The 27,246-nt window shown below is 53.6% G+C and overlaps 10 protein-coding genes across 10 annotated transcripts; 5 read left to right on the plus strand and 5 right to left on the minus strand.

The window, feature by feature from the left end:
- Window positions 1-438: 438 nt before the first annotated feature.
- On the minus strand, window positions 439-1,140 carry IWZ02DRAFT_211784 (uncharacterized protein). The gene is made up of 2 exons (XM_066762700.1): window positions 1,100-1,140; window positions 439-1,043 (listed from the first exon to the last, which is right to left on the minus strand). Exon 2 carries the CDS (start codon window positions 901-903, stop codon window positions 556-558), a length of 348 nt encoding a protein of 115 aa, XP_066624699.1. The 5' UTR covers window positions 904-1,043; window positions 1,100-1,140; the 3' UTR covers window positions 439-555.
- Window positions 1,141-6,267: 5,127 nt separating this feature from the next.
- IWZ02DRAFT_211748 (uncharacterized protein) lies at window positions 6,268-6,979 on the plus strand. The gene has a single exon (XM_066762699.1). It carries the CDS (start codon window positions 6,520-6,522, stop codon window positions 6,946-6,948), a length of 429 nt encoding a protein of 142 aa, XP_066624700.1. The 5' UTR covers window positions 6,268-6,519; the 3' UTR covers window positions 6,949-6,979.
- A 1,644-nt stretch (window positions 6,980-8,623) lies between these two features.
- IWZ02DRAFT_361916 (heterokaryon incompatibility) lies at window positions 8,624-9,103 on the minus strand (the record flags this gene model as incomplete). Its single annotated transcript, XM_066764336.1, has 1 exon — window positions 8,624-9,103. A coding segment is annotated over one exon (480 nt), but the record flags the coding sequence as incomplete, so codon positions are not given.
- Window positions 9,104-9,755: 652 nt separating this feature from the next.
- Window positions 9,756-11,548, minus strand: IWZ02DRAFT_212031 (C3HC zinc finger-like-domain-containing protein). The gene is made up of 3 exons (XM_066762701.1): window positions 10,597-11,548; window positions 10,119-10,547; window positions 9,756-10,028 (listed from the first exon to the last, which is right to left on the minus strand). Exons 1-3 carry the CDS (start codon window positions 11,264-11,266, stop codon window positions 9,904-9,906), a joined length of 1,224 nt encoding a protein of 407 aa, XP_066624702.1. The 5' UTR covers window positions 11,267-11,548; the 3' UTR covers window positions 9,756-9,903.
- A 281-nt stretch (window positions 11,549-11,829) lies between these two features.
- Window positions 11,830-12,894, plus strand: IWZ02DRAFT_373846 (3',5'-bisphosphate nucleotidase-like protein; the record flags this gene model as incomplete). Its single annotated transcript, XM_066764726.1, has 1 exon — window positions 11,830-12,894. One exon carries the CDS (start codon window positions 11,830-11,832, stop codon window positions 12,892-12,894), a length of 1,065 nt encoding a protein of 354 aa, XP_066624703.1.
- Window positions 12,895-13,009: 115 nt separating this feature from the next.
- IWZ02DRAFT_373907 (mitochondrial 54S ribosomal protein uL6m) lies at window positions 13,010-13,913 on the minus strand (the record flags this gene model as incomplete). Its single annotated transcript, XM_066764732.1, has 2 exons — window positions 13,010-13,383; window positions 13,520-13,913. 2 exons carry the CDS (start codon window positions 13,911-13,913, stop codon window positions 13,010-13,012), a joined length of 768 nt encoding a protein of 255 aa, XP_066624704.1.
- Window positions 13,914-14,068: 155 nt separating this feature from the next.
- Window positions 14,069-15,840, plus strand: IWZ02DRAFT_212034 (uncharacterized protein). The gene is made up of 3 exons (XM_066762702.1): window positions 14,069-14,931; window positions 14,994-15,286; window positions 15,333-15,840. Exons 1-3 carry the CDS (start codon window positions 14,289-14,291, stop codon window positions 15,702-15,704), a joined length of 1,308 nt encoding a protein of 435 aa, XP_066624705.1. The 5' UTR covers window positions 14,069-14,288; the 3' UTR covers window positions 15,705-15,840.
- An 864-nt stretch (window positions 15,841-16,704) lies between these two features.
- Window positions 16,705-19,200, minus strand: IWZ02DRAFT_212063 (uncharacterized protein). Its single transcript, XM_066762703.1, has 2 exons — window positions 17,699-19,200; window positions 16,705-17,646 (listed from the first exon to the last, which is right to left on the minus strand). The coding sequence occupies exons 1-2, from the start codon at window positions 19,060-19,062 to the stop codon at window positions 16,803-16,805; spliced, it is 2,208 nt and encodes a 735-aa protein (XP_066624706.1). The 5' UTR covers window positions 19,063-19,200; the 3' UTR covers window positions 16,705-16,802.
- Window positions 19,201-19,856: 656 nt separating this feature from the next.
- On the plus strand, window positions 19,857-22,426 carry IWZ02DRAFT_447075 (MFS transporter). The gene is made up of 3 exons (XM_066767263.1): window positions 19,857-20,433; window positions 20,613-21,182; window positions 21,367-22,426. Exons 1-3 carry the CDS (start codon window positions 20,137-20,139, stop codon window positions 22,327-22,329), a joined length of 1,830 nt encoding a protein of 609 aa, XP_066624707.1. The 5' UTR covers window positions 19,857-20,136; the 3' UTR covers window positions 22,330-22,426.
- A 77-nt stretch (window positions 22,427-22,503) lies between these two features.
- Window positions 22,504-23,436, plus strand: IWZ02DRAFT_480590 (methionine-R-sulfoxide reductase-like protein SelR; the record flags this gene model as incomplete). Its single annotated transcript, XM_066769110.1, has 3 exons — window positions 22,504-22,529; window positions 22,616-22,917; window positions 22,955-23,436. 3 exons carry the CDS (start codon window positions 22,504-22,506, stop codon window positions 23,434-23,436), a joined length of 810 nt encoding a protein of 269 aa, XP_066624708.1.
- Between the last annotated feature and the right edge of the window lie 3,810 nt (window positions 23,437-27,246).

Raw genomic sequence — 27,246 nt, forward strand, 5'->3', positions numbered from 1 at the left:
AGTCACGTGCGGCGCTACTCCACCACGGCCACATCAGTGCACCGACTCGACCTCTTCACCGACCTCATCCGCACTCAATCCGTCAACCATCGCACCACTGCTTTGAGTTCATCGGAAACAACTGTCGCCCGACCTTCCTGTTGTCGCGTCCATGATGATGTAGCAGTTGGCTGCCGCCTTCACCGTGCGCCCGGCGTCTACCATCAACTTGCCTGCCTGCTGCTATTTTGGCACACGCGACTCGCACGGATTGGACGGAGCTCCAGCGCAACTAATCACTCCGCGGCTACAAGACATCCTATCATTGTTGGAAGAGAATGAATTTTCCCAACTATCCGATACGTCAAAGTAATGATCCAGGCACTTGACTACTGTCAACTGCCCCGTTAGCAATCTGCGCAATGGCCCCCTCGCTCCTTCAGCGCTTCCTCTCTTGCCGCCCCAGATCCACCCTTCGCCTTCGAAACGACCGAATCCCCTGAGCCAATCCCACAAAGAGACGCCAGAAATGAAACGTAAACGCTACCAAAGAAAAGCAAAGAAAGGCTTCGTCCCTCAATGGGTTTTGTTGCCAATACCCCTGGCCCTCCTGTCCTTCTCGCTCCACAGGTCATAGATTTCGCGCTCCAGGCCCCTGATGATTTCTTGCGACTTCTCAATTGACGCCTTGAACTTGCCGCCCTCCCGCAGCCACCGGTTGATCCGTTCGGCCTCGGCGGCCTTGCGGCGCTGCTTCGTGTCGATCTTCTCGCAGAGCTTGCACTTCTGGGCCACAGGAATCGTCGTCATGATCAACTTCATGCCGCACGTCTCTCCAATGCGGTACTCGCGGTTGCAGTGCTGGCGGAAGTGGCCCCACTTCCAGTCGCCGCAGGCGAAACGGTGCTGGTCGAAAAAGCACATGTTGTAAAGAGCTTGGTTGGTCTAGGAATCATGTTGGTTCAGCAACCTGGTTGCGATATTGCAAGAGCACGGACCAACTCACAGTTTTGATCTGGGAAAGATGTCTTGTCGTCTGGCTGATTGGATAGGTGTTGTCGACTCTGAAGTAAATCAGTACCGACGTCCTCCCCCTTGATGATCTCGACCACGCGCCTACCTCTTGTCGACCTTCGGAAGCTTGTGTGGCGATGTGCTTGGACAAAGAGATATCCTTGTTGGATGTTGGAGATGTTGAAGGCGGCAAAGATCTTTGAAGAGTGATTGGTATCTGGGAAGAGCTCAGGAGCTTCTGTGGATGATGATGAGACTTTGCTGGTGTCAGGACCTCTTTTTATACTTCGACGACAGGACGAGGACGTCCCAATCCGTGCCATCACACCATGTCCATTTGCCTCCAGGCTCAAGGGGACATCCGCTCCCGTCCGCCCTCCCATGGTCACTGGCTTTTCGTACCCCACTTGCCAATGGCCAACGAGCTTGCCACGATTCACGGAACACGCCAGAAGCCGCTAAGGTATCCATGGAGGCCGGATGCAATGAAACCCCAGGCTGCGCCGGGCGTCCAAGACATGCAAACCCACTTCACATTTGCTGGAGATCACCGGCGTTGTGGCTTTTGGTTCCGCTTAACATATCCTTCTGAGGACAAAATGCCTCACGGACCTTGTCTAATGGCGGTCTGTTGGACACGTTGCGGTGGTCCTGATGCCGGTGGACGAAGTCTATCACATTGATACGGAGAAGGTTGAGATGTGTACGCCGAATGGCGGTCACGTGTCCAAAATCTTATGTCGAACTATTCGCTGGTTCCCGTCCACTGCCCCATCGGCTAGGTCAGTGATTGGCCAATGGCTCCGCAACGGTCTGCCCCATTCGCTTAGCGCGGGAGACGGGATTACCTGACAACGGAGACGCCACGCCTTGACTTCAAGGAATCCGGAAGTGGGCAACCAGAGGGCTATTGAAATTTCGTTCCAAGAGTATTGGTCAACACCCGCTCTCAATCGTGCCGATGGCTCTCGGCTCGAAGCACCTCGCTCTTCCAACCTAGACCTCCTTGCCTCTCGGCCCTGGGCGAAGAAATTACGAAGCACTTTCCGGAATCAAGCCAACACCGGATACTCCACGTCACACTAGCTAATCGGCTCGCAGAGGGCCCAGCCCTGTCCGTTAGCTCCAATCGCCCCCTCCGTGCTTCCATCTATGCGAGCAAGAATTATGCTTGGCGACGTACGTTGTCCCATGCCCTTTGAACACCGGAAGCAGGCATCGTTAGCCAGTCACCTTATCTCGCCCTCCTGCAAGAGCCCTTTGGGGATACACCGGCCGATCATAGCGCGCATCATGTCCATGGCTCATTGACACGAGCCATGCATGTTGCATTGCCGGCTGGTGCCATTTTTCCTCAGCTGACCGTCTTCCCGTTCCTCGGCTTGCATTGAGTGTGCGGGACGCATAGCTGGGCAGGTTAGAACATGCATGCTGACAGGCATTTGAAGGCTAGGTAACGAGCTGGCGCGAGACTCATGCGGTAAATCGGCCGTAATCGCATATCGAAGCAATCATTTGGGTTGGAGGGAACGCTAGGGGAAGACCGAAATATGCCCCGTCGGAGATCCTCTGACGTGGCGAACGCTTCTTGGTTGAATTCTAGGGTGGCTGCCTTCCGGGGGTATCCATCTATTCAAAAATTCTCTGTGCAGAAGGTTCAGCCTGGTTCTCCGCTCCACGTCCTGCAGCGTTTGCGTGGCTAGGATGACCTGCCTTTCGGACTTCACCAAACACTTTCCTGACACGGACGATCCGCACTTCTGAGCTGACCAGAGTTGCCGACTACCCCGCGTGGACGCACGCATACGTTTCGTGTCCGGACACAGCGCCGGTGATGAGGTTGGAGGTGGCGAGCCACATGCATTACGGTTGTCATTATCACGCTTTTTTCCCATTGCACCAGGTCTCAAGCCTACCCCCCTGTTGAACAGGCTAACAATTTCCGTGGATGTATTGACTGTCAATGCTGACAATGCAATCCTTCCACCCCGTGTCTGCCACTGCTCAGGGAATGGGTAGCTATTGGGGCAAAAATCATTTGTTGATGCATCAGTTTGGGAGGGTTCGTGATATGAGGTTGACGTCTCGCCTCGGCTCGCTTGTTTTCTGCCATGTACAACAATCCCACCACCACGGCGTACGACAAGTCTACAGCAAAGCAATTTCCTTGGTCTTTCGTTGGGAGGGGAGGGAAGAAGAAGGTTTTCTGACACGTCTTTCGACACGGGTCGACATGCTGAAATCGGTCATGGACATATGGCTGCGTCTTTTGAAGCGTACACCACCAATCAATAGTGGGCTTGTGCACAAACGCACCGGCAGCCGCCGCATCAGCATCGGCTGCCGCTTGCTGCAGGCGACGCGGCGAGCGGCGGTTCTCCTAAAAGGAAATCGGAAAAGTAAAGAAGAATGCCTTGTCGTCTGTACTTTACAAAGCGACAAGTTTCTTTTTGCTCGGGCATGGTGCAGGGCGCCAGGCAGGGCCGGTGTGGTCCAGCGGCCATCGGCCGACGTTGAATTTTACTACATGCAGGCGCGTTTGGTCTTGACGGTCATGTGAATAACATTGGATGCTGGGTTTGGCGGCGTGCGGGCCTTGGAGCGCTGGCGCACACCGTGTTCGAGGCACGGGATTTTCGTCCTGTGCGTGCGTGCGTGCGTGCGTGCTCTGCCTGGCCCTTGCTGCTACTACCAGTGGAGTCTGGCTGTGTGCATGCTGGTTCGCGCTCGTTGGGGGGTTGGGGGTTGACGGTGTGGGCAAGTGGGTAACAACCAATCCGGTTACTGCTGCTGCTGCTGCTGATGCTGCTGCTGCTTGTTGCTGGATGTGGGCGCGGCGCGGGAGCGGCGATTCATGAGCCCGCTCGGGTTCTCGCTCCGCCTCCGTCACGTCCGTTTTGGTGTTGTTGCCATCTTCGGCCCAAACTCCACGTTCTTGTTTCGAGTGGTTTTGGGGAGGGGTCTTGGGCGGCTGCTCACACACGCTGTAAGCAACTTTTTTTTTTTTTTTTTTTTCTCTTTCTTTTTTTCCTTTTTCTCGGTCTCACTTTTGCCCCCCCCTTCCTTGATTGCCCCCGCTCGCATTTCTTGGACGGCGCTTGATCCCAAGTCGTTGCTGCCGCCCTCCTTGCTGCCTTGGTTTACTAGTTAGCCCTCAGCCTTGCTGTCGTCATCATCAGTCAATCACAATGGCGACATCAACACGATCCTGGGTTCGTGACCAGCCTCATGCTAATTTCCCTTGCGAAGGGTTCAGTGAGCAATCTTAGTGACGGATTGGGCGAGTGGATGGGAAACAGTGTGGAAGGAAGGCGTGGAAAACGGGCAGGCAGAGGTAGGGCAGGAGGGACGAGATGCAGACAGAGTGGGTCAGAAAACCTCGTGCAATCCGACAGTCAAGGCTAGCCCGGGAGGCGTCTAGCTAGGAGCATGCTGCAGTGTTAGTGCCAGTTTGAGGGAGAGCCAGACACGAGGAGAAAGATAGGAGGTAGGGGGGTGGAAAGGCAGCAGGGTGCTTGTAGGGTTGAGTAGGGCTCTGGTCACGGTATTGGGCTGCGGCGGGCTAGGTCGGGATGGGGAGCAAAAGCTCGAGGCAGTTTCGAAAGACGGCGGAGCCGATAGGCCGCTGCGGGCCATTCAATTGCTGCTCGGGACCGCTGTCACCAATGGCGTCGTGAGATCGCGGCCAGTGGCTGCGCTTGACCTGCAGGCCTGATGCACCGGTGGGGGGACAACCACGAGCGGCAAGCTGGCTGGGACGGGTTGGCGCGCGCAAGGTCCTTCATGGCAGGCCGAGCATGGATTCCGGTCTTGTTGACATCTATTACTTTGGGAAATATACCTTGAGGTCAATTTATCAGGTCCGCGGAATGAAGGCTTTGAGAAGTGCTTGATGATGTGTTGTTCTCGAGGCTAGCTGGGGGCCCGTACGATCATCAGGCTTCGTGTGGTGAGTGGTGAGGACGTGTCGTTGAATAATCGTGCATAGCTCATGGTGTGCTCGTTGCGTCGTGTGGCTCGCGCTTAGCGGGGGATGAGTTGGATGTGGAAGCCGAAGTTGAGAGGAACAATTGAGTCTTCGGTCCTGTTCGACGCGTGACGCAACAGTCCTCTCATTTAATTTCATAGTTCAAGGCGTCAGACGCGGACCGGCCATGCAGAGAGCGAGAGAGGGCTGCCTGCTGCTGCTTGTCAGGCCAATAAGCGCTTTCATGTCTCTCTCCATTCAAATGTTCCCTGCTTCCTCCCTCAGTCTCCTCTCCAAACGTCACGCCTCATGTCTGAATCCTCTGTAGAGAGTGCCGAATTCGACACCGCTCTTAAATCGGAAAGCGGATGATCCTGGAAAGCCGTTTACTTCCGCAGTCCACATAGTGACAAGTGACAGGTGCTGATTCAAATCAGGCGTAGGGTGACGCCACATCAATGGCCGCGTGGACGAGCCATGCTCCGTCAAGCTCTTGTCCGCTGGACTTCTCCGCTTCTTTAGCTTCCTCGCTGCCAATGCCGGCTCTTTTCAGAGCTCCACTGCCCCGTCATTTCAACTCGCTCCACTGCCAGCAGTGTAAGGGGGCTATCTCGTCCCGCCGCCATGCAATTGGCAACGAGCCCCACTCCATGGATCTATTTCACCAGCATGCATGAGAGATGCAAAGACAATCATCACCGATTGCTCGCCAAAAGGCCCCCGCATAGCCTGAAGGTGCCGCCGGTCAAGAGCCTCGCAAGGTTCCCCATTGACGCCAAAAGTAGCACAAGCGCGCGATAGAGTTTTGGGCCTCATGTTGCGTGGGCGGCGGCAAGCAGAGCACATACAGGAATCTCGTGGCTGTGAATGATGAGGTGCGTGGATTGATACTTGGCAGCGGTATGCAGACAGCCAACCTCAAACAATTTGTCGACAAGTCCGGATTGCTTGTCTGAAAATGCTGTCTTCCTTTGCCTCGACCAGTGATTACCAGTTTTTGAGGCGGCCGTCTCCTGTCTGCCGGCTTCATTGCTCTGCGGCCAAGAGGCGGCATGCAAGGCAAGACACCAGACCAGGGAGGAACGCAGAAAAAATTGATACTCGTGATGGTGTGTCGTCACTATCACAGGCGGCCAATAGCACCATGACCCCAGGCGCTGAGAGGGAATTTGCTACATCACAAAAGACGGTAGTATTTTGAAGCCAACTCCTCTTCCCGTGCTGCTGCAGAATGACTCGACGATGCGTCCAGAAATCAGCCTAACAACAAGCGAGGATGGACACGTGAGAAAAGTGATCTGTCAACCGCCTGTTCCGTCGAACGTCACTGCTGAGCCTCCGGACCCGCTCCCTGGCGAATTGGATCTCTCCTTCCATTTTTGATGTGGTTTGTTGCCTTGCCGCTTCACCGACTCTCTTTGCCCCGATGGTTGACTGACAGAAAAACAATAGCAGCAGCTATCATGATCAATTCCAGCCATGCCGGACTAATGGCGCTTGAATGTCTATTCAAGAGCGCGACTGTTACCCAAAAGAGCCGAGCGTAGCGCGCGATCCTTATGATGCTTCTGCGCTGGCGCATAACAAACGTGACGCTACTCCTTCTCCTCAGAATGCTCCGCTGGCGACGCTGCAGGCCTGGTTGGTTGGTTGCGGCGGCAAAGCCCGTTCAATTGCCGTGCCGCTCTTTTGCGGAGACGCTTTCCGAACGTGCATGCCGTCTGTCAACTTTATGCACGAGGAGATTATCCCACCGGGCCGCGGTAAGAAAAATCAACCCCATGGACGCGAAAGTACCTTTCCTTTGGAAAAAGATTCCAATATGTCAGAATGAAAAACAGAACCTCATTCAAGCTAATTTCGTTCATCTTGTCATGTCGAGTCGAATGATTGATGATATTATGATCAGAGCGGCTTGGGTCGAGGTTGAAATTGCGCCAATCACGTCTGTATTTCGCGCAGTAACATCTCGTCATGTGGAGTTGTAGACCGCCTTCATCAACTGGGACCTGAAATCTCAATCAACCCAGGCCAGACCGTGAGAGCCCCTCAGCCAAGCTGGTCTGTTCTCTCAGACGAGAACGGGCCCGGAATAACAACTCTGTTGGCTCCAAGCACGAGGACATGCTGTCCGGTTTTTGGTGTGCATGTCTGCGATAACGTGCCCTGAAGAAGATGCATGACATAACCCGTGTGCTTGCAGATCCTCAAGCACAATTGGTCCTGATCGGACCCTGCAGCTGAAGAGAAAATTTCCAGGTTCGTAGCTGTGCCAGAAACGCCAGGCGTGGGACGAACCATTCCAACCCAGACCATGACCTTGACCCTTGCATAAAGGTGGTCGAGCAGGACCCCGGCCAAAATTCGCATAGATGCGCTGTGCGGCGTACTCGTTCAAGAGCAGTTCCGGTTTCCGAAAACAGCGGACGACTTTCAAATGATGACGACGTCTCGCACAGCAATGTCCTTGCCGAAATTATCTTGCTTTCCCATGATTCCGTACGTGTAGCACTCCAATCAACACGAATCCACCTTCAGCTGGTCTGAGAACAAAGGGAATGTTGCAGCTCAACATGACGAAGATGACATCTCCATCCCTGGTACCGAACGGGGCTAGCCCCATCCATCCGCATGTGGTCGCGAAGAGTACTCGCCCTACAGCGACTCCCATTTTGGATTCGTAGTGGCTCTCAGGTAGAATCCATGGAGGTCGATCAAATTGCCTGAAGAACGACGGGGGTACTCATGAGTGAAAGATGGCCGGCTGAACTTGGCAGGGTGTTCGTGTGGCGACTGCGGTCGAGTAATGTTCTCTATGACGACGCCACACCTGTCCAAAATTTTCATCAAAACCGTGTGCGATGGTTTTCCGCTGGTGGGATAGGCCAGGTGGTTTTCCCCAGCGATCGCCTCGCACTCGCAGTACCACCGAGCTATCAGCGCTCGTTCAGCTTTGGGATCCGAAATGTTTCCAAAGTCGAGTTGCAGGGAGCCCGCGGCTTTGATCGTATCATATATCCTACCCGGAAGAGAAAGACTCGCGTCATGTTTGACACGGAGTTCCCCAAGAGCGTATGCGTGGGATTTTTGCTCCTGGCAGCCACCAAAGTCAAATGGCTGCAGCTTGAGATTGACACTCCAATCTGGAACCCAAGTTGGCAGCTCCTGGCTTTGATTGATCGACCCTGCACAACGGAGCATGGTAGTGATTCGTTCGAATCTTTGCCTGTCCTTTGATCCTCCGCTACAGCAGCCCATGTAGCATGGATTTTCGAGGGCATGGTCGCAGCAACTCCTCGTCCGCTGTGCATCTCGGACTACAGATGACTCAAACTCAGTGTAGACATTCCTTGTAGTCTTTGAGTAGTCTGGATCCGTCTCATGCTGGCCCAGCTCAAGCAGAGCAAAGATTTTGTCTCGAGGATCCGATGACGTTTGACGTCGACATCTCATCAATAGGTCGAACAGATCGGGCGTTCCCTCTCTTCTATGTTGTTCCTTCATTCGGTTGATTCTGGTAAAAGGTAACTCGGCCACAGTCGAAGAATTGCCGTTACTGCTTCCGTATTCCTCACAGTCGAGATACCCAACAATTCGGCTCATCTCTTCCCATGTAAACACTGAACGGCCACAGACCACCTCAATTTGTGAAGACAGTATCACCTCCTGAATAATCCACATTCTCATAAACCAGGGTCGGCGCAGTACCGCTGCAAGTGCCTGCCAAGCCTTGCTTCCAGCCTTTGGCAAAACGCCCGGGTGATCGATCATGCATTCCCAGTTGAATTTGAGTTCCCGCTCATCTTGGAGCATATCCAGAATTTGTTTGGCAAGTCGCAAGCCCGGTTTAAGGTCTAATTTGGCACCACTGTTTGACTCAACCTGCATGTCTTCGCCTAGCCAAATCACAACCTTCTGTGCACACTCAAAGATGCGCCCCATAAAGGAGACCCGGCGATTGCGCTCCAGAATGGTGTCCTGGTCAATACAAAGTTGGTCAATCCACATAGTCACAATTTCTGTAGGGTGCCGAAATCTTTTGAGTGCCTGATGTAGGTTGCTTGTTATGGACAATCTTCGGCCCTTGCAAATGACGGATTTGTCGAGCTTATTGTCGCCCCAGGTGTACGAGAGCGCATCATACTTGGTGAGACCAGTCGGGAATGCCTCTATCAGTTCAATGGCGATCCCTGACGTCGTGCTCCCGGCAGGCTAGATCAGCACCAGCCTCGTGGTCACTGTCGAGCGCAAGGGCCGGTATCGGTAGAGCTGGGCGTTTTGAGACATGTCCGAAGCGAAATTCAGGCGATATGGCGGAAAGAATGGTGGCTTGACTTCCAGGCATGGTTGTTTAGGAGTTGAAAGCTGCATTGGGGTCCGTGAATCAAAAGCGACGAACGGCACTTCTGTAAGGGGCGTGGCTTTGTCAGCAGACTGAGTAATCCATGCAATGTGGTAGCGCGACGCTTGACTTGCTCTCGGAGATGTTTCCTTTTGCAAGACGTTGTCAGAAAGCGCAGGAACCCAGAAAAATGTATGCATAGAAACAAGTTGTAGTTCGAAGCTTCTATTTCGCTGTGGAAACCCTAGCGCACGTGACACCACGAATGACGATCCAGCTGCCATGGAGAACATCCTTCGATCCATTGTTCTGGTCTTTTTAAGACTTCTGGAGACCTTGGGTATATTCAATGGACCCACCCGGACAAGTCAAAAGTAAAGGTTGGAGTAGATTGGTTGCTGGCTGATGTCCGGTGGAGAAACTTGCTTGTTAGGAGACTCAGAGAGGCTTTGAGCACGTCGAAATCTTTGATATTAAATACGGATAATGCAGTAGGGAATCCTTTTCGTCACAGCAAATCAGGTCCCAGTCGAGTCCAGCCTCACGGTTGGGACCATCATGCGTGGCCAAGACGCCTCCGTTGGCCAGCTTTCGCGCTTGATCACTTTTTCAACCTTCCGAAGCCTTTCATGGCCTTCTTCAGTCTGTGAAGCCGATTCTTGTCGGCCGTCTCCGAGTCAGCGACCGAACTGGCAGGCCTCACACTGGTGTTATCAAGAGTAGAGACTGTAGAAATCTCAGTCGGTGCGATCGATTCAGTTTCGTGTCGCAGGCGAGTGATCAGACGATTCTGGAGATGGTGCCAAAGGGCTTTACCTCCGCCCTGCGATTCAGGATTCTGCCATGGACAGTGGACTCGATGAGCTTCCACAAGGTCCAATTTGTCGTCGCCCGTGTACAACCAGAGACCAGTCCTCTGGTGGCATTCTTTGCAGGATACGATCGAGTATTTGCCCCGCTCTTCTCCGTACCAGCCGTAGAGAGCAAAGAGTTGAAGTCGCTTTTCCAAGTCGGTCTGATCCGTTCCGTCATCCGGTGCAGTTGTCTCGAAGTTTTCGGATGACAGTTGTTGGGTCAGCTCTTCCGGCAATGCCTTCTCCAGCTTTTCCGGTTCTCTTCCAGGGAATTGAAGATTCTTGAGCGGAGGCAGCTGAAATCGAACGTTGAGCAGTGACTTGTGTCGGTCAATGAGACCTGGTTTGACATGATCCTCATAGTTTGCCATTGGGACGTGGTAGATGTCGTCTGGTTTTTGTCAGTAGGTGGCCTGGTGGTGATTGAGGATGGACCAAACCTTTGCAGCCTCCCCGGCGCCAAAGACATCCTTCCTCATGCCCGTCTATGATGAGTGTGGCATACCTCTCCACAAGCGATTCGTCAACTTCTTGGTCCAACGCCTCTTCGTCTGCGCCGCCTTTCTTGGGCTCAAGCTTCACCACGATCCGCTTCTCACAGCCTCCTTTGCAAGCCACCGTGTTGAATCCCTCACAAATCCAACCCCTCTTTGCCCATTCCACCTCGCTGAGTTTGTCCGGTTTAGGCGACCAAAGCTTCACGTCGGCGAAGGTCTTGAGGCGTTCGACGAAGGCATCATGATTCCAAGGCGTGTAATTCGGCGGCTTCTTTTGCTCCTGGGTCTGCTTCCCCTTGTCCTGGTTCTTGCCGACCAAACGCACGCTCTTCGCTCGTTGTGCCAAGGACAACCTCCCTTGCGATCCAGGAGTGGCCATGCGAGAGTTGGTGCTACCAGCCGTGCCGAGGCGATCGGCGTCGCCAGACGTGACGGAGACACTATCCATTGAGGTCCGGGATCGTTTCGAAGGTGGTTCCTTTAATCCGCCGGCGAGAGAGACCGTTGACACATGCTTGTCGCGAGAGCGGTGGAGCGTAGTGGATGAAGCGCTGGCGGAGATGTTTTCGAGTATCTTGTGGAACTTCCGCTTCGAGGTGGTGAGTGCAGCCATTCTGGGTGCCCTGGGCGGGGGCAAGGGCGTATATGATCAACGGTGGGCGCGAGAGAGTCTGAGCTGAGCTAACGAGTGACCACAGCGGCGTCGATTGTTTCTAGATGGCAAGCCGTCGTTGTTGGAGAGCGATTCACAGGCTGTTCGAGGTGGACTGAGGGGTTGGGGCAGCAGGTGGTTCTCGCTCCAAAGATCAGCGAAAAATCAAAGTATTCAACGTCATGCAGAGAGAAATAGTGAGAATGGTTGGAGGAAGATGGTACGCGTTACTTGATGGTTGCTCGGGCGATCAGCGGCGTTTCTTCCGACTTTCGTAGACCCCCGACCCTGCAATTCTGCCCCACTACCAAGAGCTCAGGCACTGTACAGATTACATGAAGGGCCCTCTCTACTCTTCACGTTTCTCCCTTTTCATCATTGCTGTATCTGCTGCAGTCCTGGCGTTCTCACTGCTCACCACTTTTTCTGCGCGTCTTTCCATCTTCGCTCGACACCTCGGTCCTCAACTCCCAAAAGCCACTCCCGCGTCCACCACGCTAAACCAACACCGCAATATCACTACCATGGCCTACGAAAAAGAGCTCGAGGTTGCCCAGCTGGCCGTCCAGCGCGCCGTTCTCCTCACCAAGCGCGTCTTCAACGAGAAGGCCAAGGGAACTGTCTCCAAGGACGACAAGTCACCCGTCACTATTGGCGACTTTGGAGCCCAAGCACTCATCATCAGTGCCATCCACGCCAACTTTCCCAACGACGAGATTGTCGGCGAAGAAGAAGCTACTGAGCTTAGGGAGAATACGAATCTGAGGGAGCAAATCTGGGAATTGGTACAAAAAAGCAAGCTTGCTGATGAGGGATCGGAGAAGCTTCTTGGTGGTCCCATCACTAGCGCAAATGCCATGTGTGATGCCATTGACCTGGGTCGGAGCGCCGGTGGTCCCAAGGGCAGAATTTGGGCTTTGGATCCCATTGATGGCACCAAGGGCTTCCTCCGCGGAGGTCAATACGCCGTCTGCCTGGCCCTGATGGTCGATGGTGAGGTCAAAGTTGGTGTTCTGGGCTGCCCCAACCTTCCCGTCGATGACTCTGCGCCTCTAGACGCCGGCATTGGAGAAGACCAAACTGGTGAAGGTCGGGGTGTGCTCTTTAGCGCTGTTGAGGGACAGGGCGCCACTTCTCGCCCACTTACCGATGGCGCCCTTCAGGCCAGCCGGCCCATCTCCATGAAGCCCATCTCGGACATTTCGCAAGCCACATTTTGCGAGAGTGTCGAAGCAGGCCACTCTTCGCACAGTGACCAGGCACAGATTGCTCAAAAGTTGGGTATCACGAAGGAGAGTGTCCGCATGGACTCCCAGGCCAAGTACGCCTCGATTGCGCGTGGCGCTGGCGACATCTACCTGCGTCTTCCCGTCAAGAAGGGTTATGAGGAGAAGATTTGGGACCACGCCGCAGGCGACCTCATCGTTCGGGAGGCCGGCGGCCAGGTTACTGATGCCAATGGCATGAGGCTGGACTTTAGCATTGGCCGAACTTTGAGGGACAACTCTGGAGTTGTTGCCGCGCCCAAAGCTGTGCACGGCAAGGTCTTGGAGGTTGTGAAGGAGGTGCTGGCCGCAAAGGCTGCTTGAAATCTTAGAATTTTGTACGCCAAAATGGTCTCCTGAATTGGACCAAAAAAGTGCAAGGTATACCCGTTTAAAAAGATACAATTGCAGAGCAGACCCTGCAGGCTCTTTTCAATGCTTATTTGATCTTCTTCGACTTGAGCTTGATCGTCTCATCATTGACGAAAATGCCCTTGCCCTTGTACGGTTCCGGTTTCCTCCACGATCTAATCTCTGCCGCGCAGCTCATGACAGCTTCCTTATCGGGGCCTTCTAGCAGAATGCGAGTAGGTTGAGGGGTGCTAGCCTTTACACCCAGCGGTACTGCCACTTCGACAGGATGCGAGTAGTTGACCTTGAGGTTGACGAACTTCTGGCCGGGGTATTCGGTCGGGACCGTCGTAGCGGAGTCCTCGATGGATGCACGGTAACCGACACCGACAAGACGGAGGATCGCCGTATGACCTTCCGACACACCGAGGACCATGTTATGAAGATATCTGTGAACAGTACCTGCAGATTGATATGTAAGCCTTTGAATGACGTGTATTTCTCTACTGTATTGTCGAATGCTCTCAGGTACAACCGGGCTGGCTCGATTTCACCGTTGTCATGGGAGCAGATTGGACTTCTACAGGAGTTGACGTACCCCACATCTCTCTTTGACATCTCTCATTGGCATCCAGGACGGCAATGCGAGGTGGACTGTTTGGAGTCTCCCGCGTGATCTGTACAAAAGAAGGGACGGTATATGACAGCTCCCCCAACGGTCCTTTCACATGGACAGTGACGCCAGCCTCATCGCGAATAGATATCTTGAGTTTCTTCGACTTTGGTGGTTGCGTAACTTCAAATTGGACTTCTGGCGGCAAAAACAAAGGCTGGCGTCCAATCTTTGACCGGCATGGTGTCGAGGTGCTGAAAGCTTTCGGTGCGGCGCTCGAGAGCGCAAACCTTGAGGGTTGGATGGTAGACGTCGATAGACTCGAGGGCGCGCATGAGCTGGCCGTTTGAAGGCAGCGCCGTCTTGCGGTGGAGAACATGGTGTCGTCTTCAATGGCGGCGGAAGTCGCTCAGAGGGCGATCCGACGCGGCATTGTCGACGGACGGCTTTGAGTAATCCGAAGATTTTCCGTCATCACGTGCGACGCGACTGCCTCGCGAGACTCGACACGCCCGCGCTGGACTGAAGTCGTCCCTCTTTCGTCCCATGTCTTCGTCCCTCTCCCTTTCACACCTCGAGGTCAATGATCGGTCGAACCCAATCGCCTCATCGACTGGTCGTTTGCGACGGGAGGTGAAGGACTGAATGCCAACTCTGATTAGGCCGCAAACAACTTGAGACACGGCTGCTACCTGGCTGACAACTCTCAGCGCCTTGATCTTGATCTTCGCCATCCTTTCTGTCGCTATCCATCATGCTCACGCAATTTTGGATCTTGTTGCCATCGACTCTGATTACTACCCTGATTCTGACCGCTGACGCCGCAGTCGCTCCTTCAAGCATTGAAAATGCAGTTCTCACTTCGCCCGACGTCTACTCCGACACTCTGGTTGACATGCTCCTCCGCGCGCCAGTCTTTGAGCCTCAGGTCTTCGAGGTGGCCCAGAAACGTATCCGTGACATGGAGTCTTCGCCTGCATGTCAGCAGCTCGCAACATCGACTTTGATCGACTCGTGTCAATCGCTTGATCTGATGACCGGCCCCGATTCTCAATCCGTCTCTCAGAGCCCCATGGACGCGATCAAAAAGGAATACTCGGCCAGATTGGCTGTCTGTGAGTTGCAAGGCATCAAGGATGGCGTTCCCCGAGAATGCAACCCGTTCGTTCCTTCAACGGACGCGTGCAGAAGTTCCCAGCCAAGAGGTTTTATTTACCGTTACATGAAGCAGACAAAAGGTAGACCAAGGCGCCTCTGCTATCCAGACTTCACTCAGCAGGAGTTGAAGACTTGCGCCAATGCCCTCTTTAACCATCCGCAGCGCTGGACCAGTTTCAGCAATGCGAGATCCAACGCCATCATCATTTGTCAAGCAAGCAGGGTGGCGGTGGAAAACGGTAAGTGTCCATGGGGCTGCAACCTGTGCCCACGAGAAGGTCATCCTCTTACTATACAACAGATGAGTACCTCAGGAAATTGAGAGAAGCTATCGACGCTCAATCAGGCGCAGCCGAATCTTTGGCCCAGATCATTCACGAAGTGCAAGCCGCTTTCAACCAGCAAAGTGCCTTCACAGAAGCAGCACATCAATTCCAATCAGAGGTCATCTCCAAAAACGAAGCCGCTTTGGCACAATCGGACCACGTCGTTACCAACATCTTCGCCAAATTCGAGTCTTCGGCACAATCGGCGCTTCTTGGGTTCCAGAAGTACTTTGACGCTTTTAGAAATGATGCAGATACTCTCGATCTGGTATGGTTGCTTATCCATCATTGCCAACGATGCTAATTCGCCCTAGAATCTGAAAGATGCAGGAGCGCGGGTTCGGCAATTTCAAAATGGGCTAACCCAAATCTTCGACAATGCGATTGCCAAGGACAACGAGCGTGCAGCTTCCCTGGACACTGCTTTGAGCCACCACCAGGGCCAGGTGGACATCGTCCAGAATGCCCTAGAGAACGTGCGGGATATCACCGTCCGTGACTTGGCCGAGCGAGTCCTGGGTGTCGAGGAATTCGTGAAGCAACAACTTCTGTTGGTCCAGCAAGCTCTTGAGGGCCAGCGAGCATTCCAAGAGGTACGTATCCAGGTGTCACCCTGCCAGAACATAGACACGTTACTCACGAAATGCAGATCCAAACTCTTATCATGGAAAACCAGACCGCCATAGGAACTAGCCTGCTTGCCCAGCAACATGTCATCGAAGAGAATTCACAAAAGATCAAAGCTCTCCCCTTCGCCGGTATCGGATCAGTCCTTGCAACTTGGTTGGGTCTCTCTCTGGCCATAATCATAGTGAGCAGAGTGAGCATTGTTTTGGCTGCTGCTCTTGCTTGTAGTGCCGGTACGTCCAAGGAGGCATTGTACTTACTAACTATATGGCTGACAAGACTTCCAGGTGCTGCCACCTGGGTAGAGTCTGTGGATCTCATCATCCTGGGCCGGGTATTCAACCTCGAGCCGAGCCTCTTAATCCCTTCACCCGAATTCACATGGGCACGGTTTGCTCTCTGGACCTCCTTGACCGCGATCGTCTTAGTGGCCGGCATCGTTCTCTACAAGATCAAGCCCATGCTCACGTCTCCCTTTCTCAGGGCCCAAGACTCGCTCTTTCTTGACCCGCTGGCCCAAGAAGAAGCATTCTATCCCGCGCGTTACCACGGCCAAGCCTTCTCAACTCTGAGGAACGCTTTCAGCAAAGAAGAGCCTCACTCTTTGCCTTCCCGCGAGAAATGGGTCTCTGCCCGGCACATGCGGGGACATTCGGTCTAGAAGACCACACGAACGACTTGACGAGCAGATGACATTTTTCCTTCTTTTGATATCGGCTTCCATATACCTCTTGCTTTTGCTTCATCGCTTGCCTTATATACCCAGCATTTCGTCATTCTCGCTTTTTGCTTGCTGCTTCATTTCACATGCGGCGACTTGCTGCCAAATGTTCACAGCGCGACTGGAGGGGCGGCCCAGGGATTTACATGGCGTTCAGGGTCAGCATACTTACTTTTTCACTTCATTCTCAAGCGGCGGCACGAAATTTTGGCATCTCTCGGGCTCTTATGAGCCTGAATAATTCTTTCTATCCTAGCCCAAAGGCATTCGAGTCTCTCTTTTGATCACTCCCACAAGCATGTTCCATCATTACCTTCAACGTTCATGTATCCCCCAATTCTGGCACCACGCTTAATGAGCTGTCTATTTCGTAATGTACAAGATCCTCCAACAGTTTCGACCATCTCACCAGTTCTCTCAGACTCCATCTCAACCTCTAATGCACATTGATTCTTTCAACCGCGCGCTGCACTCTCGCAATCTCACGCCTCAGATCTGTGGGGCCCTCAACCAAAAACCCGTGCGCATCCTCGGACTCGCCCGCCCCAAGGATGCTGTTCTGCACCAATTCCTCCCAATGCTGCAATCCTTCAACGTATACGCGAAAGCGGCGATCGGCGCTCCCCTGGTGCACAGCAGCGGCCAGCTGGCGGGCGAGATGCTGCGCCTTGGAGAGAGGCCGCGGCGGTCCGGGAGGGATTGTGACGGTGTAATTGACGATGAGCGAGGGGGCGAGGGGCAAATGCGCGACGATGGCAGCAATATCGAAAGACCAAACGCGCGTGTAGGGCTCGCGGATCTCGACGACCCAGGGCGTCGAGCCCGTCCTGAGCAGGGCGCCGATGTGCGGGAGCGGCTGCCTGGGCGGCGGGGAGGCGGTATCGGAGTCGGCGTCGCTGGAGCTGGGGCTGCTGGCGCGCGTTGGAGACGTCGACGGGCTGGATCCTCGGGGGATGCGCAGTGATGAGAGCAGGTCGAGCAGCTGCTCGCGACCGCAGGGTTGGTCTTGCGGCGGCAGGTGCCGCAGCAGTTCTGGCGGCAGGCTGGGCTGCAGAGCTCTGGGGACTGTGTCGATGGTGATTTTGTTCATGTTGAAGGGGATGGGCAGCGTGGATAGGCGCGTGTTGTGGGAGACGCGGAGGAGCGATGGCGACAGGTTGGAGCGCAGCGTCTTCATGCGATTGTCCCATTTGAAACCTTTGTGGTCGGTCAGGGCGAGCTCGTAGATGCGGCTTCGGATGGTCCTGGGGAGGGATGAGAAGGTTGTTGGCGCTCGGGGGCTAGAATGCTGTCAGCTCGGTCATTTCCGTTCAGTGTCATGGATGTACTTACGGCTGGAGCTGCAAAGTGCTTCTGAAAAGACCTTTGCAGGGCTCTTCGTCCATGGACTTGACCCAAGCACCAGGCATATTGTTTCTGAGTTTCATATCCAGGCTCAGCTGATCCAGCAGAGAGAAACGACCGATGATCCGCAAGGAGGTCATGAAGACGTATGCTGTGACGAACCCCAGGAGGATGAGCGCGTCGACGGGTGTCAAAACAAAGTACCTGAGCGCAGAGAAGATGACGGCGGATATCTTTGCAACAGTCTGAAGAAGACAAAGTGTATGGCGGATGGTCGAAAGGGCGAACTTCTTCAGCTCAGCGCGGCATTGCCTTCTCGAGGTTCGCGGAAAGTGGAGCCTGAGCTTGAGATGGAAGCTTTTGGCCAGTCTATACCAAGGAAGGTGCATGACGATCCAGAGTACAAGAAGACCTGCTAGTGCAAAGAGTGCGAAATGAAGCGGTCGATTAGCCATTGGGTACAGCCCTCCTAATATGATGGTCTTGGCACAGCTTGAAATCCATGTCTGGCAGAATATGAGCAGTGAAGCAAGGTAAGTCTCCGATGAGTCGATGAGAGCGGCCGCGGTGTCGAGTAGACCGCTAACGAAGCTGACCAAAAGAGGGACACAATCCGCGACGATGCTGAAGGCGTGCCCGCAGAAACGGGGCACGACTTCCCGAATTCTGCATGCCCAACTCAAGTGGCCGAATACGTCCCTGGCTTTGTTATAGCTCGAGATGCCTGTTTTTGTAGCGTTTTCGAGGTACACGCTCACGCTCAGCGGCCGCTCGATGAGTGTGACATTGGACAGTCTCTTGAGATGAGATTTGCTTTCGTCGACAACGCCAGTCTTGACTAGGTCGGCTTTGAGAGAGGCGGTCTTGACGAAGCGAACCAAATGATGGACCATCGTGATTGGAGTTAGATTTCGAAGCCAGTCAAAGTATTGGCGTCCATACGTCAGGACTCGACCAAAGTGGTTGTCAAGATAGACCCAAACATCCGTGGCCAGTGACCTGACTTGTTCCGAAGCTGCGTCGCAAAGGGTTCCAAGGCTCGGCCATGCGGGCACCAGGACACGGTTTTGGAGGTGATGGCCTGAGCTAGAGAGAAACTTCAGCGCATTTGCCGTGTTGTTCTTCAAGGGATACAGCCATGTTCCTGGAGAGAATTCGTGATTTGTTGCGACGACAAAGGGCTTCAAGACGTTGATTTTGATGAGAGTGAAAATGCTCCGCAGGTCATAACTCGGGATGACCTCTTGTAGACGTTGATGGAAGATGGCGAGCCGCCGGAGAACTGTGGCGAAGAAAATGGACAAATAATGCGCGCAAGCATCTTTGATGCGAAGCAAAGAATGGACGTCCATGATGACTGTTTCGCCAACGGAGCAGGCGACCAGTCTGGCCGTGGTAAATGTTGTCTTCAGTTGTCAAAGAAAAGGAAAGGGAAGCATAGAGCGGGCGGGAATATTTGGTGCACTCAACTGCTGTGTCGGTCGCCTTCATGAGGAAGGTGCCGACTTGAGGCAAGAGCAACCAACCCACCAGGCCACAACATTAACTCCTCTTGCTGGGCTGCGGTGGGCGTCAGTCACCCCTCCGAATTATGTCCCCTTTTCTTTCGGAATTGCAATCAGCCAGCAGAAAGAACAGCGAAAAATCGAAAAATCGAAAAAAAAGAAAGAAAGAAAAAAAAAATAAAAAAAACCACACAAGGCTAAGCTGACGAGACTTGTCCATGGACAAAGGAAAAGACAATTGATTCCATACGAGAGATCCATCGCCACCTCGCTCATCACTCACAGCAACGGCTTCTTCCCTGGATTTCAATGTCAAATCCGACAAACAGCGCTGTACCGCTCGCCCGCCAATGTTTCTGGATTACATGGTCGAAAAAGCTGCCGGAGCCGAAAAGCGACGACATGGTCATCGATTTCTCATTCAAACCGACTTCGGTGCGGAAAGGAGCTCATGCCATAGCTGCTTCAGCGTCGAAGGAAGCCTCTACAAACAGGACGATGCGGTGAGTTGTCGACGAGTGGACAGGCCTGTGAGTCAGGGAGGTCGGCAGGAGAAAGATTTGGCCGGCTGTCAAGGACGTTGCCACAACAACCAGCGGCCTCGACTATGTACATGTACGGCAGCAAAACATCGTCGTGAAGCGCTACATTCGACAAATCAACCATCTCACACCAATCATGATGCTTTTCTCTGGAAGGCCTTAGCGCCCGCAATTAGCCACAATTGTGCTGCTTGCCACAACGGCAGTGTCGGCACCGCCTGCAGCCATGGATACACGCCCACGCACGCGCAGCCCACCAAAATGGCGTGCCATGGCGCTTTGTCCACCGACTTTTCGATTCAGCTCAACCTCTGATCCACCATCACCAATGCCTTGAAGCTTCCACATCTCTTGAGAAGACGGTAGGCAAAGTCGTCAAATGGTGAATCCCGCAAATGAATCTCGTGTTCATGACGGCACGGGCGAAAGAGACGAACGCCAACGGGCCCACGAAGAGACGCCTCTCTTGGGAAGAACTTCGCAGCGGGAGAATGGCAGCCTAGAAGACGATGATTTTCCCGTACGAGCGACTGGACTACCTCTCATCGACGAGGACGAGCAAGCAGAAAGAGCAAAGGAACCACCGGTGACATGGCGATCCCTTCCTCGCAAGGACCAGCTGTTGATTTTGACACTGGCAAGGCTATCGGAGCCTCTGACCCAGACTTCGCTCCAGGTAAGCAATGTTTCCTACAAATCCGATGTTGCATGTATTTCTCAAGGAATGCTCAATGTTTCATGTTTTTCTCGCTGTGAGGAGCTTGGATGCTTCTCAACAAGCCCTGTTTTTGTGCGCTACGACTAGAGAAAACCAAGTAGACTGTCAAGCGTCATAGCTGATTCGATTATCACCAGTCGTACATGTTCTATCAACTCAAAAGCTTCAACCCTTCGCTTCCCGATTCGACAATCTCGTACCAGGCTGGCATTCTCCAAGGGGCCTTTAGCGCCACACAGTTCATCACTGCCATCTTCTGGGGACGTGTCGCCGACTCTGAATGGGGCGGCCGAAAGAGAGTCATTCTCATAGGCCTGCTCGGCACAACCATCGCGGCCCTCGGGTTCGGCTTCTCGCACAGCTTCACCACGGCCGTGATCTTCAGGAGCCTTGGAGGAGCTTTAAACGGCAATGTTGGTGTCATGCGGACGATGATTTCCGAGATTATCAGGGAGAAAAGATTTCAATCTCGTGCCTTTCTCCTCTTGCCAATGACTTTCAACGTTGGTGTCATTATTGGCCCTCTGCTTGGTGGCATACTTGCGGACCCGGTGGGCACGTATCCTTGGCTCTTTGGCCCAGGCTCGTGGCTTGGTGGCGAGGACGGCGTGGGCTGGATGCGGAGATGGCCTTATGCTCTACCCAATCTCGTGAGCGCCGTGTTCTTGTTCTCTGCGGCCTGTGCAATCTATTTTGGCATGGAAGAAGTAAGTAACGACCACAGAGGCTTGGTGCAAAAGTTGGCATGCAGACGGATCGATTCTAGGGAAGGAGGGAGGAAGGAAGCGTTCAACTGCCAACTGCTCATGGTAACAGCGGACGTGTGCGCCATCATTTTTGCACTGGGCCTCGAACATGTCCAAAATCAAGTGCCAGAGCTGACAGTAATAGACTCTAGGTGCTTTGCGTGACAAACCCGACTACGGTTTGCGCATCGGACGTTGGATTCGGCATCGAATTTGTTTCGGAAGGTCCAAGAAGGACTATGACCCAATCCCAACAGAGAGCACCACCATTGCTCGAGATGGTCGACCCGGTGCCCAAATACAACCCACTTCGTATCAGGCCTCGAGACCTGCACCTGCGCAGAAACTACCATTCAGGCGCATCTTTACTCGAAACGTGGTGCTAACATTTTTCTCACACGCAACCCTGGCCTGGCACATTGGCACATTCAACAACCTGTGGTTCGTTTTCCTCTCGACCTCGCGCTTCAATCCCAAGCATCCAGTGCCGCCATCGCACCATTCGCAGACTCTGCCGTTCAACTTTACCGGCGGCCTTGGACTCCCTCCTGCGCGGATCGGCATGGCTCTGGCGATTCTCGGCTGCATCGGCCTGGCCCTTCAATTGATAGTATATCCGCCATTGAGTACGAGACTTGGCACCGTCCGCTGTTACCGTATCTTTCTCCTCCTCTTCCCCGTTGCGTACATCATCATCCCCTTCCTGTCCCTCGTTCCATCCAAGACTCCCCCGCCTCAACCAGCGTCAGGCCCACTGGTCTGGATCGCCATAACAGGAGCCTTGGTCTTCGTCGTAGGCGGGCGGACCTTTGCGCTGCCTTCCTCGACCATCCTCATCAACAATTGCTGCCCGCATCCCAGCGTTTTGGGCACGATTCATGGCATCGGTCAGTCAGTCAGCAGCGGGACGCGAACTCTTGGACCCATGATTGGCGGCTGGATCTTTGGTTTGGGTCTAAGGATTGGTGTCGTAGGCCTCGCTTGGTGGATGCTTGCGTGCATTGCGCTCGCGGGAGCTTTCCTGGCAACTTTGGTGCGCGAGGGCAGTGGGCATGAGATTCTCTTGCCGGGAGAGAAAGAGGCGGATGTTCACAGTGGGCCCCGTTGAAATATGAAGGCAACGAGAACAGAATAGATGTATTCTTTCGACGGGATGTTGACAGTGATTTGATCGAAATAATTCCCGCCATTCCTCAAAGCTCAATCCACACAGACGCCGGTACCAGTGACCGGGATCCGTATTTTCGCTGCGGGGCGACTGGAGGGATGAACCGATGACGCCATGACGCAGCTACGCCGATCCGATAAGTATGTACAGCTCTAGACCAAGACGATCCTCCGACTTTCTTCGTCTCACTCGCTCTTCACCTTGCCCACAACCTGTCAATCAACAGCCAGCAGCAAACAACAACAACAACAACAATATCCACCCCTTCCATGCGCTTCCCGTCCTTCCCAACACTCGTCCGAACCTTCTACACCCTCAGCAACAGCACGGCGCGGCGCATTTCGTCGGCCTTCCCAGGAGCAGCACCGCGTCTCGCCTTCGCCACAACGCCGCTGCGTGCAGGACCCTCGATCCCGTTCCTCGGCGCGCTGTTTGGATCCAGCTCGCGCGGCGGCCGCAACAGCAGCGACATGGCGCAGTACCCGGTGCAGAAGAGCGACGAGGAATGGCGGGCTGTTTTGTCGCCCGGTGAGTTGGCGCCCCGGCAGTCCTCGCTCCTCTTCAGAGCAAGTATCTTTGCAGATGAGCGACGACGACGTCAGCAGTGGCGGGAAAATCGAAGGGATGAGGAACACAGAATTGAAGCTAACGCCCGTCACCGCAGAGCAATTCCGCGTCCTCCGCACCCAAGGCACCGAAGCCCCCTTCAGCGGCGAATACGACAAACACATGCCGTCGTCCGGCGTCTACACATGCGCCGGGTGCTCCGCGCCCCTCTACACGGCATCGCACAAATTCAAGTCCGGCTGCGGGTGGCCGGCCTTTTTCGATACGCTGCCCGGCGCCGTGGTGCGCCATGAGGACAGCACGTTCGGCATGAAGCGCACCGAGATTGCGTGCGCCAACTGCGGCGGCCATTTGGGACATGTTTTTAAGGGCGAGGGATACCCGACGCCGACGGATGAGAGGCATTGCGTTAATAGTGTTAGTTTGAGGTTTAGGGCTGATGAGAAGGTGGCCGAGGGTGGGAAGGAGAGTAAGGCGTAAAGTGAGGGAGGGGAAGCGGTGGCGTTGTTGGGTGGCGTCGTGATTTGGTGCATAGCGTGAGAGGAGGCAGGCGTTGAAGAGGAAAAGAGGGATGGCGCAAACTTGGTGGCATGGCGAGGCGAAGCGTAGCAGAGTGCGTAGTTGAAGCATTCATTCCTTCCAGTGTACAACCCTTGAGGTTGTGAGAAGCTTTGCCCTTTCTCCTTAGCTTTGAATCGTCACAATCGCACAACGAAGCAAAGCAGCAGCAACAAAGACCTCGTTTCAACAATGATTCAAGATTCGATTTCTTCTTTCGACAAGGCCCACAGCCGTCGCCTTTGCCTTCGCCAGTATATGTATCCCGCGAGCACTCCACCGCTCTTCGCTCGTCGTGACTCCCATGCTCCCGACCAACCCAAAATCTAGCCGTGTCCCAATCACACCTCCGTCTTTCCATCCCGGGCAATATCGTTATGCCGCGTCTCCTGCGGCGACGGGGCTCCTGAATTCCAGCCGCCTGCCGTCGTCCCGTGCAATACAGAATAGGAAAGAGAAAACAAAAAAAAAAAAAGAAAGGGAGAGAATATGCGGAAAGAGAGGGGAAAGATGTCCTCGCGGCGCGGATTATGCGAAGCGAATGCGTCCGTCCATCCACTCGTCCTCGGTCATGGCCCGTCGTCGTCTCATGACCCGGAATTCGAATGGTGAGCAGTTTCGTGTGTACGTGGTGGGGGGTGGGGATGGGGTATCTCATTCATGCTCTCTCTCCTGCAACAACAACGACACGTAGACATTCGTCTGCGTGTTTGTATGAACACCCTGTTCTCCTCTTTCTCCAAACACCAGGGCGTCCAATCATAGACTGTATTCCTCGAAAAGTCGTCGAAATCTCCACAAGTGGAGAATTAAAGCAGGCAGGGGGGCTCTATGCCTCGCTCTGCTCGCTCTCGCTGGCCGTGGGGCGCGCAAAGCCGACGCGCGATTGCAGCCGGTAAATGAGGTAGCCGATGATGGCGATGACGGAGAAGAGTGAGATGATGATGACGAAGATGACGAGGTTGCGCTTCATGATTACGGCGGCTTTTGGAGCTGGGCGTGCGTGGTATTTCGATGGTGAAGCAGTGGAATTGCGTTTGGCGTTCTCGCCAGGTATGTATGCAGACGATGATGGTGCGGTATATCGAACCTAGATGGAGCGGACGGGAGCAAACAATAGCGGGGAATCCGGGGTATCACAATCTGGCGATTTGTGTTAGTTTTGTGTTGCGCCCACATGTATCCAAGACAGCCAAAACTTACAATTCTATGACACTGTACAGCAGACAGGCAGACATACAGACGACAAGTGGTCCAGCCGACGGAGTGTGAGCGTCGCAGACGACCCCAAAGCGGAGATGGACCGGGGAGTGGGGCAGCTTGGTCAAGTGTGCAGGCAGCTCGACGCAGAAAAAACAAAAGCTTAGCTTTTGTTAGCGCGCGAAGACAGACAGCCACACGTGCTCCACGCAAAAAAGCGATTGCTGTTTGGGAGCAGCGGGTGGTGTGAAAGTGGGTAGGTGGGGATGGGGAGAATGGCTGCGATGCCAGGCAGTTTTTGTATGGCGCCTGTAATTGCCAGCGAGGTTGGAGCGGGAGGTTGGTTGTGGTGGATGAGATGGCTGGTCAGATCCATGTCGGTTGCCCTGATCCTTGTCCCTCCATTGCCATGGCACCCAGCGCGCTGAGGTGTGACGAGCGACGGGTGCGAAGGGGAACTTGTTCGACGTGCAGCCTGCTTGTTGGCGCTTGATTGTCGCAATTCGTTGGTCTCATTGCGATGGGCAGAGGTCCATCTCAAGTGCAATTGAAAATCTTGGGAGGTGTTGATCTGGTGGACCCTGTTGTCGCTGCCCCAATATCACTGCGTCTTGCCCGTATTGGCTTAGCTTCCGCCCGGCTGCTCGCTTAGTCCCGCTAGTGGACCATACCCCTGCTCGCCTTTTGTTTGTCTTGATCAAACATCGACACCTTTTTGCAACATCGCATATTCTGTTCTGCTTCGAAAATGTTCTCATCGCTGATTCATTCTCCCCTCACCGTTGCGCGCAGATTGTCTGCCAAATTTTCACTGTTCACAGAGTGAGCCTGAGCTCGACTGCTCAGCTGCTCAGAGCGGCTACTACGGAGCACCACCAACTGCGGTGAAAAGCAATGAAGTTGCGCCTTGGATCTTGCTAGCCCTCGAGGCTTCATCTATCCTCCTATAGGTGAGTCAGAGCTTGACTGTTGCCTGATCGGCAAGAACGAAGACGCTATAAATCAAAGCTTCCATTCTCCACAGCACAAAAAGCTGCCTTGCGTTGGTTTCTACTCTCATGGGAACTAGAGCGGGGATTCGACTGTTTGGTCATCTAGTCCGTCCTGATTGAAAATTTTCGAAGCCTCAGCTAACTTGTTTGGCAATCAGATATCTCCCCTGCAAATAAATCAAGTCTACACTGCCTAGATCCCTTGTTTATCTGCCCGATGCTTCCACAAAAATGCAAGCCTACCGTTTCCCACACGAGAGATGCTTCCTTACAGATCATGCCGTCGTTATCAACTGGATTACTTTTTCTGATTCCAAAGTCTTCGCCAATTCGGATCCCGGAATCATGTAGAAGATGCCCGAACCGCCCCACCGGTCCCGAAGTTTCCGAGCACATACAACGGAGGGCTATATTATGCGCGATGCTCAGGTTCTACGGACTAGCCCAAACACTGACCTTCCGAAACAACATCTGCGGTCAATCTCTGCGGTCAGTGTAGATGCCACGAGATCTGCGTCACTCCACTCCTCAACTCGTGCTGATAATCGTTGATCGTTGTCTGCTCCATTCGAATCTTTGCGATCGAAATCGTTTGCCACCATCGCAGTGTTTTAAAGGATTTGCATCGAGGTATGCTCCCACCTTCTCTTTGCAGTGCGTTTTCACTCTCCGCATATGATGACCAATTTCTACCTTTTTGTTCCGATTCAGCGACAAAGGGCCCTACTGAGATATTATCTCTGCTGAGGCATGACTTCAAAGCTCCTCTCTGATTTCTTTTCCAAAACACATTGCTTCCCCCTTGCTTCTATTCCATGCCGCTGATTCTCCTCTTGTAGATGCACATACTCCTAAGCCGCGATATCTAGCTCCAGCATAATGCTTAAAAGGTACGTATTGATTGCTCCCACATATGCCTGCAAAACAACTCCTTGAGTGATGACTAGAAAGCTATTGTCAAGCGCCTCGCCAGAGTACGAGGCACATGCGAACAAAACTCAATTTTCCTGACTATCTTTCCATCTTCCTCGTCATCTCGTCACATTCAGTGGATCCAGCCTAACCCTTTGGACTCCAAGCAGACCTCTTGCTCACAATCTTCATTCAAGAGTCACGCTCATTCGCGCTGGCAGTTGTGATGAATTTCTGCTCTGACGCTCTGCGGCCATCACTCTAGTCCTTTTACTTTATTTTCAGGACAGGACATGAATGGCACTCTCCGATGCAGATGATAGAACGGCCCTATCTCCATATCAACGAGTAAGTTTCTCGGGCATAGAGTAGCGGCCTTGCGGTACACCTTCTCCGCAAGATGATGTTTCACAAATCCAGATTTTTTGTATCGAGACCCACGCTCGAATGAGCCGGTGCATGCGAAAAACATCCATTCTGACACTCTACAACCCCACTGCTGATCTCCATTTCCTCCAGTCTGACGAGACGTGGCTCACTACATCTCAAAGGCAGATCCAATGGCAGCGATTGCAGTACTGAGATCAAAAAGCATGTACACATTCATCTTCGAAGTTTTTTCACCTTC

The sequence above is a fragment of the Phyllosticta citriasiana genome (genome assembly GCF_038021145.1).
Source record: "Phyllosticta citriasiana strain CBS 120426 chromosome Unknown IWZ02scaffold_4, whole genome shotgun sequence".
NCBI classification, from domain to species: domain Eukaryota; kingdom Fungi; phylum Ascomycota; class Dothideomycetes; order Botryosphaeriales; family Phyllostictaceae; genus Phyllosticta; species Phyllosticta citriasiana.

What these genes read in the sequence shown, in the direction of transcription:
- IWZ02DRAFT_447075 (XM_066767263.1), top strand. Translation starts at nt 20,137, where the DNA reads ATGGTGAATCCCGCAAATGAATCTCGTGTTCATGACGGCACGGGCGAA. An exon ending in TGACCCAGACTTCGCTCCAG is followed by an intron (nt 20,434 to 20,612) that starts GTAAGCAATGTT and finishes GATTATCACCAG; the next exon opens with TCGTACATGTTCTATCAACT. An exon ending in TCTATTTTGGCATGGAAGAA is followed by an intron (nt 21,183 to 21,366) that starts GTAAGTAACGAC and finishes TGACAGTAATAG; the next exon opens with ACTCTAGGTGCTTTGCGTGA.
- IWZ02DRAFT_211748 (XM_066762699.1), top strand. Translation starts at nt 6,520, where the DNA reads ATGATGCTTCTGCGCTGGCGCATAACAAACGTGACGCTACTCCTTCTC.
- IWZ02DRAFT_212034 (XM_066762702.1), top strand. Translation starts at nt 14,289, where the DNA reads ATGCTCACGCAATTTTGGATCTTGTTGCCATCGACTCTGATTACTACC. An exon ending in CAGGGTGGCGGTGGAAAACG is followed by an intron (nt 14,932 to 14,993) that starts GTAAGTGTCCAT and finishes ACTATACAACAG; the next exon opens with ATGAGTACCTCAGGAAATTG. An exon ending in ATGCAGATACTCTCGATCTG is followed by an intron (nt 15,287 to 15,332) that starts GTATGGTTGCTT and finishes AATTCGCCCTAG; the next exon opens with AATCTGAAAGATGCAGGAGC.
- IWZ02DRAFT_212063 (XM_066762703.1), bottom strand. Translation starts at nt 19,062, where the DNA reads ATGGACGTCCATTCTTTGCTTCGCATCAAAGATGCTTGCGCGCATTAT. An exon ending in AGCACTTTGCAGCTCCAGCC is followed by an intron (nt 17,647 to 17,698) that starts GTAAGTACATCC and finishes ACAGCATTCTAG; the next exon opens with CCCCCGAGCGCCAACAACCT.
- IWZ02DRAFT_211784 (XM_066762700.1), bottom strand. Translation starts at nt 903, where the DNA reads ATGTGCTTTTTCGACCAGCACCGTTTCGCCTGCGGCGACTGGAAGTGG.
- IWZ02DRAFT_212031 (XM_066762701.1), bottom strand. Translation starts at nt 11,266, where the DNA reads ATGGCTGCACTCACCACCTCGAAGCGGAAGTTCCACAAGATACTCGAA. An exon ending in GCGCCGGGGAGGCTGCAAAG is followed by an intron (nt 10,548 to 10,596) that starts GTTTGGTCCATC and finishes GACAAAAACCAG; the next exon opens with ACGACATCTACCACGTCCCA. An exon ending in TCCTGAATCGCAGGGCGGAG is followed by an intron (nt 10,029 to 10,118) that starts GTAAAGCCCTTT and finishes AGATTTCTACAG; the next exon opens with TCTCTACTCTTGATAACACC.